This window comes from Blennius ocellaris (genome assembly GCF_963422515.1).
Source record: "Blennius ocellaris genome assembly, chromosome: 1".
Taxonomy (NCBI): domain Eukaryota; kingdom Metazoa; phylum Chordata; class Actinopteri; order Blenniiformes; family Blenniidae; genus Blennius; species Blennius ocellaris.
In genome coordinates this window covers 18,336,706-18,345,398 of record NC_137650.1, presented here as the reverse complement: position 1 = coordinate 18,345,398, position 8,693 = coordinate 18,336,706, and the positions used below count along the sequence as shown (strand labels likewise).

At 41.3% G+C, this 8,693-nt stretch overlaps 1 protein-coding gene across 1 annotated transcript; it reads right to left on the bottom strand.

Annotated features, from left to right (window-relative positions):
- Nucleotides 1–321: 321 nt before the first annotated feature.
- On the bottom strand, nt 322–3,237 carry nudt19 (nudix (nucleoside diphosphate linked moiety X)-type motif 19). The gene is made up of 3 exons (XM_080498967.1): nt 2,411–3,237; nt 1,333–1,540; nt 322–1,045 (listed from the first exon to the last, which is right to left on the bottom strand). The coding sequence occupies exons 1-3, from the start codon at nt 3,179–3,181 to the stop codon at nt 834–836; spliced, it is 1,191 nt and encodes a 396-aa protein (XP_080355093.1). The 5' UTR covers nt 3,182–3,237; the 3' UTR covers nt 322–833.
- Between the last annotated feature and the right edge of the window lie 5,456 nt (nt 3,238–8,693).

Below are 8,693 nucleotides of genomic sequence, written 5' to 3'. Positions count from 1 at the left end.
GTAAGTGAGGCTGTCATGAACATCAAAACTTTGCCAAATGAAACATGCTGAACCACTCAGGTAACCTTGAGAAGAAGCAGCTGAAAATCATCCCCATAAAGCCTAAATGTCATATTTTAAAGGTGTCTTTGAACTCTCCTTTCCTAATTGAAATATTAATGTGGAGTGATACATTGGCATTGCTCTTCCCTTTTAGTCCAGCTCACTGACTACGTGCACAATAAACCACAATAACACAAAGCTGACATCACATCGAAGCAGGCCAGGAAGCATCAAAAGTTGTATATTATTAATACAGTTGATCTGTTTAATTGTTTAATCAATTTCTATATCTCAAATACAGGCTACAACCCATTCAAGGGAGATTGCTTAAATAATTCAGTCATTGATTCCTCCCATGACAAACACAGCAGTGAGAAGGGAAGGAACCCAAAGGAGAAAAGGTGGGGACCCCGCAGTGCTCACCACAGACGCCTGACTGAAAGAGAAACACGCCAATACAGAAACATTTATGCATCACTTCAGGGGACATAACACTTTCTTGTTAATTTGATTCAAATATCAGTCATTACAAATGCCGCAGTTGGGCGTTTATATTTGTTATGGGTCATATATCTTCTGACATGTACAATCCACAATCCAAAGAAATTCCACTAATGCAGATTTATTGTTCTCAGGAAAAGATGGACGGTCAATTCAAACAATCTGATCAGAAACATTCAATTGCTCAGAATAAAATCTTATAAAAATACACGTTTCTCCCCCCCCCCAAGATGGTGGGTTTTTTTTCCCCCTCCACATGTCCACAGGAACAAGAGGAGTTGCGAGGCAGGTCACAGCTGACTCTTTGAGTCGCATGAGGAGGCGGACTTCATAACTGGGAGCAGGTGGTTGTACTTGGGTGTGATGGAGACTTGCAGAGTTAGGCTGTATGGATTTAATATCAGCATTCGATGCAGCGCAGACTCATCCTGAGAATCGCTTGCTGGACGGTCTGAGCTTTGTTCAACCTCCCCTGAGGGGGTCGATGGATAAAGTTTGTCACCTGAAACAACCAGAAAGCCAGGTATTGATAGAAAAGAGGAAAAGAAATTTTTTTTATTAAATTATTAATCTCGTTTGTTATTTTCCCCATACGTTTAAATTACAATGAAAGTACCAGTTTAAGCTCTGTGGGAGTGATTCAAATTAAACCACAAGTGTATTCACAACCACAGAAAAAAATATATTCTTTTAAATCATTATGATGCAAAAACTCACTGAATATCAAATTCAGTTAATAACACGGCGTGTTTGTCATTCTTCATTGTCGACATGTGTTTCATGCCGCACCTGGAAGCAGCGATATGCTGTGGTCGTCTTGAAGGCGAATAACAGGTGTCCACCGTTCACAGCCCTCTGTAGCGCGCCGGGAGGAAAAGTTGTGCAGATCATTCAGTGATGGGAAGCGACACAGGCGGCTCAGCTCATAGAACTGTGGCGGTGCGATCCACAGCTCCTGTGCCTGGTAGCTCTGCAAGACGTCTGAGGGTGTGGACCACTGAAAGACAGCAGGAGACCCTGTTCAACAGCTGTACAGGTGCACGGATTCCTCTGATAGGCACTGTGGTTTGTATACATACAGGAGACACTATTATGCACTTCACTATGAGTGATTTCTTAATTTCAAAAGCTGGTTGTAACTTATTAAAATTCAGTTACACACTAAAACATGCTAAAAAGATCACTGAACCTCTTTGCTAATATAAAACAGCTGTTTATTGTACATATTTCTGATTATTGAAACAAACGTCAACTGAATGGTTTTATTGTCGATTGAATACCTGTTAATGCAGACAAAGTAAATTTAAAAAGATTCAGAAAAAGTTCTTATTTCCAACGGTTGCGAGAACACAATCAAATACAAACTCAAACTCTTTTTTTAAGTTAGTTGAATCATTTTCATTTGTAAGTCTCAGTATATAGTCTGCAACATTTGGAGAATTTACATTTTCTGCATTAAAGTTCAGTTCATGCATGGATTGTGTCACCACCACTCAAAATATGTAATTTATATTGTTTAAAAAAAAGAACATTACTTCATATATTACTAAATAAAAGTAAGAAAACATGCTGGGATATGGCATCAGATATGGCAAATAAAGGGAAAAAAGTAAAAAAAAAGAAAAAGATTGATTCAAACAGTGAAACCTCCAAATATTTTAGACTCAATAAACAGTCAATTTTAAAATGCTTTATGATTGTTCCTTATAAGTCATGAAAATTAAAAGTGCATGTTAGAATATTCCATCAGATCAAATCTTCATCTTTATTTTGCTCTTTAGTCATCTACTTTCATGATTTGCCTCTCGTACAACACCTGGGTCTGTTGTCCTACAATAAACTCTTTAAATACGACACGTCGACGCACCTGGAATCGCTCTATTTCCATCTCATCTTGCCGGGTCAGCGGAACGTCCTGCAGGCAGCAGATGAAGAAAGCAGTGTCGAACCTCGTCCCGCCGTATCTGCCTTTGGGGGTCAGCCAGTTGCCCCACTCGTGCAGAGCCCAGATGTTGGGCAGCACCTGCAGCTCTCTGCACATCCTGATGAAGTTGGAGGGATTCTTGTGGACCAGAGCCCTCCACCTGGAGAGCTCCGTGCTGCACAGCTGTGGGTCGCCGGCGCACAACTCCTCCGTGCCCTTTGACACACTTCCCTCCCCCTTCCGAGGCAGAACCAGCAGCACCCCGGACTCCTCGAAGGTTTCCCTCAGGGCACAGATCCGGAGGGCCACCTCACCCGGGATGGGAGAGCCCAGTTTCAGTCGGTCGGTGGCAAAGATTGGGGGTCTGGTTTCTGTTGGCTGTGTGACGCTTCTCAGCCCGAAACTGGGAGAGCGACCGAAGATGTCCAACCAGTCACTGGAAAAGTCGGAGGAGTCCAACATGCCGCCCGGAAACACATAAGCATTGGGCATAAATCCGCTTTTGCCGCTTCGTTTAAGCATTAAAACGCTGTAGTCGAACCGGGAGCTGTGCGGCAGGTGTGACAGCCCGTCCCCGCCATGCGGTGCCGCTGAGGCGGCCGCAAGCGATGCAGCCAGCGGCGTCCGCGATGATAAACTGTCAAGTGCCGCTTTGTGTCCTGCAACCAAAATCAGAGTGGCCGCCTCCTTCCAGTGTCTCAGGGCTGTGTTCATACTGATATACCCGGCTTCACTTTGCGGCGTCCCTGGAAGTTTGGGTCACCGGCGGTCAGTTTGTTTTGGTGGAAGTGACGAAAAGAAGGAGGGATGCGACCGCCCCCTGCTGGCCGGAAGACCGAAAGCGTGGAAGTTTGCGTCATTCTACCTTTTCCTCATGCTGTGTGGAAAACCCACCAGGAACCTTTCTGCTCAAAAAGCCCCCCAAAACAAGACAAAAACAAAACAAACATACTTGCATTTCCTCCGAGAATCAAAGATTTCTGCTCAAAGAGATGTGGCATATGCCATATCCTCTTTGTCCTATTTTAAATATTATTTTCAGTTTACACATTTCCACAGGCAGAGGGACACACGAGTCAACCACGTAGGTAAAATATAACCACCCAAGTAAAATGTTAACATTGGATAACAAATTGTGTTTTATTGATGTGTTAATCACAAAATCTCTCTCTCTCTCTCTCTCTCTCTCTCTCTCTCTCTCTCTCTCTCTCTCTCTCTCTCTCTCTCTCTCTCTCTCTCTCTCTCTCTCTCTCTCTCTCTCTCTCTCTCTCTCTCTCTCTCTCTCTCTCTCTCTCACACACACACACACACAGTGTCATATATCCTTATCAAAGAGGCATTGTGGTGAAAGTCCCAGGGGGTTAGTTCAGAGACAGAGAAGCATCTCAGGGTGTTCTTTCTGGAAATGTCTAAGGTTAATGATTTATACGAATGTGATCATTTGTATCATTGACATAATCTGCATGGGTTTGCTGAGCTCGTACCCATGCAACACATCAAGTTATCGACATAAAACTGACCTGATACGTTACACATTTCACCAAAATTACACAGAATTGCAAAACTACCTTGTTTGTAAGGAGTTTGTTGTAAATCTTTCAAGTTTATGCTGATGAGTTGATTTTATGAAGTGAGACTTTAGTTTCAATTCAATTCAACTTTATTCATATAGCACCAAATACAACACAGCCACTTCCAAGTGCTTTTGACAGAGAAAAGCGCAAAACCCAACAAAACCCACTGACACCCCTCATGTTAATCCATCCCACACACATCCAGGAGTATTCAGAATGTCCAATCAGATATGAGGACCTCCCACTGACTGTAGCGCCACAGGAGTGTGATCAGTCTCAGGCAGTTCCATGTTTTCATTCACATCAGACCTTCCTGCGTTCCTTACCTTAAATGTTGCTCTGTATCATTCGTGGATTTACATCACTGTATCTGGACTTGTAAAGCAGCAGCATTGACATATTCATGAAGAATAACTAAGGTGGTTGTGATCCAAGAAATGTAAGTGTGATTTTTCTGGAAAATCAATTTATTCATTAGCAAGTATAGCATATTGTGTTATCAAAGCCATGGGCAAACTGTTATAATTTTTAAAACTGGACTTTGGCTACACACAGGACAGAAAAGAAAAAAAAAGACTTTTACCACACTAATTTGAAGTGGAACATTATCATTGGTGGTAAGTGTGGCCAATACTTCTTTGTGACTTGTTCTTTTTGTTTGTAATGGTATGTGCCTACTTTGTTGCCAGTGTGGCAGCCCAGGTAGGTAAGGATGTGTGAACTCTAAAGCTTAAGAAGTTACCAGAAAATGCAAACCTGGAAGTTTCACTCAGGGAAATATTAAGGAAAGCCAAAGCAAATGTATTTATGTAGCACCATTCAGATACAAGGGACTTCCCAATGTTTTACAAAGAAATAAAGTAAATACATTAACACAAGGCAATTAAGAATGTTAATCTTAAGCCATTAAGATTATTAAATACAATATAACTGATTATAAAAGGCATAAAAAGGAGAATAAATACAGTAACAATTATCTCAAGATAGAGGTCAAATATATTGTTTAATGGAAGGCCTGAGCAATGACTTTAAGTGTGTGTCAACAGTCCTCATATGTTCAGAGTTTGTTCCATATAGGTGAAGAGCATTGGAACTAAAATCTGCTTCACTTTGTTTCTTTCTTTAAATTCATGTCCAAGAATATCGAAAGCTTTATAGATAAAAAGTAAGATTTTGAAGTCAATCCCTTGGCACCCAGGCAGCCGGCGCAGAGATTGCAGTGCAGGTGTAATGCGTTCCAATCTCTTTGTGATGGTGAGGACTCTGGCTGCAGCACTGTGTGTGGATGAGCTACAACTGTCTGACATATTTTTTTTTACTGAGACTCATGAACACACCGTTACAATAATCCAGCCTGATGAAAATAATGCATGAACATGTTTCTCTGAATCTTTTTTTTATGGTCAGAAATCCTTTAATTCTTGCAATATTATTCAGACTCCACAATTAATTCTCATATTTAACAATTGCCACAAGATCATTTCTGATTTGTAAACAAGATTTACACCAATTTAATGCAGTGCCAAGAAATTCTCAGCTAAGGGGAAAATGAAAAATAAAACTATTCACTTGCCTGGACAAATGTTGACTTGCCTGAAGTTTAGTGGACATTTATAAGCTTGGGTAATGTATAAGGTCGTCCAACATAACTGTTTACTTAAAAACACTTAAACACACTTGTAGTTTCTTTGCTAATCAAAATATCTCAATGAAACTTTCAGGGAAGGTGTATCTCTTTATACTCTTCATTCTGAAGGAATAATATTCTATATATTAAGTTTGTCCATCACAGCAAAAAGCCCAGAGTTGAATTAACTCCCACAGAGTTGAATTAACTCCGGCACTGTTTATTTGAGGCCGACCTCTGGGCTTTTCGCTGTGTTGGTCTGAAATAAATTTGATAGTATTAAGATTGGAGCTGTCACACCCTACTATTATACTACTACATACTGCCACACCTTATTTATTGTATTAGTCACTTTTTATCCATATACATTTAATTAATAACATGGTAAATGTGTGTCATGTATTTTTATTATATTAACAAATCAAATCCTGTTGCTGTCCCTCCTCCTCTTCCTGCTCCGTCAACTTTTTTTCTGAACCATAAAGAGTTACGAAACTTCAGGATTAGAAAGTCAAAATAATCAAAAATACGTCGTTTTAGTAGAAGTTGTTTTTATGTGTTGAATTCGAGTGAGTTTTTAATACGTTCCGGTGACGATCTGAATGTTGACGGAAAAAATTCAAAATGGGGGACGAGGAGGAGTTTCCCCGACAACGTAATTCTATGGATTCCCAAGGAATTACGTGACGCTGTCCAATCAAAATGCATATTTTCCAGGTAAGATACAGCGTCACTGACCAGAATGGGGAACATGAATGGGCAAGAAATTAGCGGCTGCAATCAGGCACGGTCTTCACATACCTATATCAATCGTTTTCTCACGCTAACATTGGCGTTGACGCGAGAATCACGTGATCACACTCTCGGAGTGAGAAATGGACGTGACCGGAGATGGCGTGATCTGTTGGCGATACCAAGTGATTTTTGTCAAAAAAAACGTCAAAATATCACCAAAAAACCACGAGACCGGTCGGGCAAGTTGGGTGGATGATTCAGTTGCCCAAGCAAAGCATTTACTAGCCCCGGACGTTCGGGAAAGCCTTAATGTTGAGCCCTGGTCTTATCATTTTTGTACCGCGGTACACCTCTGGCCCGGAACGAACATGCCTGGACTGAACAGTACGGGTACCTGGACGTACATTGTTACACCCTTAAAACTAACTAAGTAATAATCTCAGCAATGTTTCGCCTAAGATGTGTTCCTTGTTGTGTTGTGAACTTGCTACATGCTGGACACTGATACAAATATTGCCCAACAGCAAGAGTTCACTGAAAGCATAGCGTGTTCAAAAGAGTCAAACTTTCAGCTTTCATTGATGTGTTTCTATACAGGGAAGCTACTCCACTGCCTTTCTTGGACACTCACTGATGAAACTGAAGTTTGGAGCAACCAATTCAATAAATGCTGCTGTACAATTGTTTGCATTTAACCACGGTTTTGTTTTAAAAAAAAAAGGAATACATTTTTTTTACTCAGTAATAAGATCATTAATTAAAAGTGACTTGCTCAACAAAGACCTAACAATAAGTAAACCAAAATGTAGTGTATTAAATAACATTACTGGATTCACACTAAGGCTGATGCTGAAACTGTTGTCAGATTAGATAGAGTAAATTTATGTTTATTCTGACAAAAGCCACTCCCTATACCTGTTTTCACCTTAACATTGAACACTTCCCTTCAGGAGGCAAAAAAGACTTCAACAAACAAACAATCCATCTACAGAATACTGGGGCACTGGAAGGCAAGTAGCGGCTCCAGCCTGTTCCTGCTGCAACCTCTCATTATCGGCTTGTGACTGTGAAACTAAATCCTTTAACTTGCACAGTCCCTCTTGCGCACTGACAAACCAGTCTGGTTATGAGAGAGTGGTGGCAGGGAAGCAAGTTGACAGGAATACGCAACAATCCTCTTAATCGTCCAGAGGGAACCGACTGCTGCTTTGCTTCTGCTAAGAAGGTAAAATACAGATTGCCCAGATTAAAGTTTTTCCTCTTCAATAGGACATAAGTGCATAAATATAGATACAAACATAAATTAACCCATATCTTTGCTTTCAAAAGTATTATCCTGCCAACGAGTCTAAAATATGGGAAAAAAATGGGGTGTGGGCTGTATGAACTAAGCTTATCAGTTTACCAGACAATTCCACCCTGCAGCAGGTCTCTTCCTGCTTGTTCAAGTCTTTCTGTCTTACCTTTTGTGTCTCTTCCTGTTATATTTTGATACTTTCCTCTGTCATCTTCGATGGCGCACACTTGTTGTTGTCTGTACTGCCAGTCTGATTCCTTACTGTGATTCACCTGTGTTCCCCCTTCCCCAGTGTATATGAACTCTTCTCCCTCAGTGTCTCACTGCCAGATCATCATTGTTCCTTCTGTTGTGACAATCGGTATCTTATATCCCAGTGCTTCTGCTTGTGCTTCTGGATTACTCTTTTGGACTCTCCTCAAGAAATCTTTAACTTGGTTTGGGACATTGGGCCCCACATGTGGAGGGGCCCTCTGATTTTTCATACTATTGTTACAAATTGGACTAGTCTCTATTGGTCCATAAGGTAGGAAACATACAAAAAGAAAGAATGTCTCCTTCATCCAGCCAGGAGGTGCCTGCATGTTCATGCAGCTTGGTTTGTTTGCATGCGTCTCTGTTGGCCAGCAGGTGGTGGTGAACGACAAGTAGTCGGTTGTAGCCGGCTAGCCGCAGTTAGTGCCAGGCTCCAAGTTACTGGCGAGGCTCATAATATAACAACCATCGGACTTCACATTGGCTCTGAAGTGAAGTCTGAGGGATCGAGCGAAGCCACACACTGTCATGTCATGACAGTGAATCAGAAGTTCGTCATAATTGTTGGAACCCAGCTTTGGGCCAGCTGGTTCCTTCCGGTCCTTTGGTCCTGAACTTGGTTGTCTGAAAAAGTCTCAAGGCAGCAATATATGTTTTACCATTTATTTGAGTAAAGAGAGCCAAGCGTAATAAACAACGCTGGGCAGCAGGTGAACTCACGCAAGAGCATACACAAAG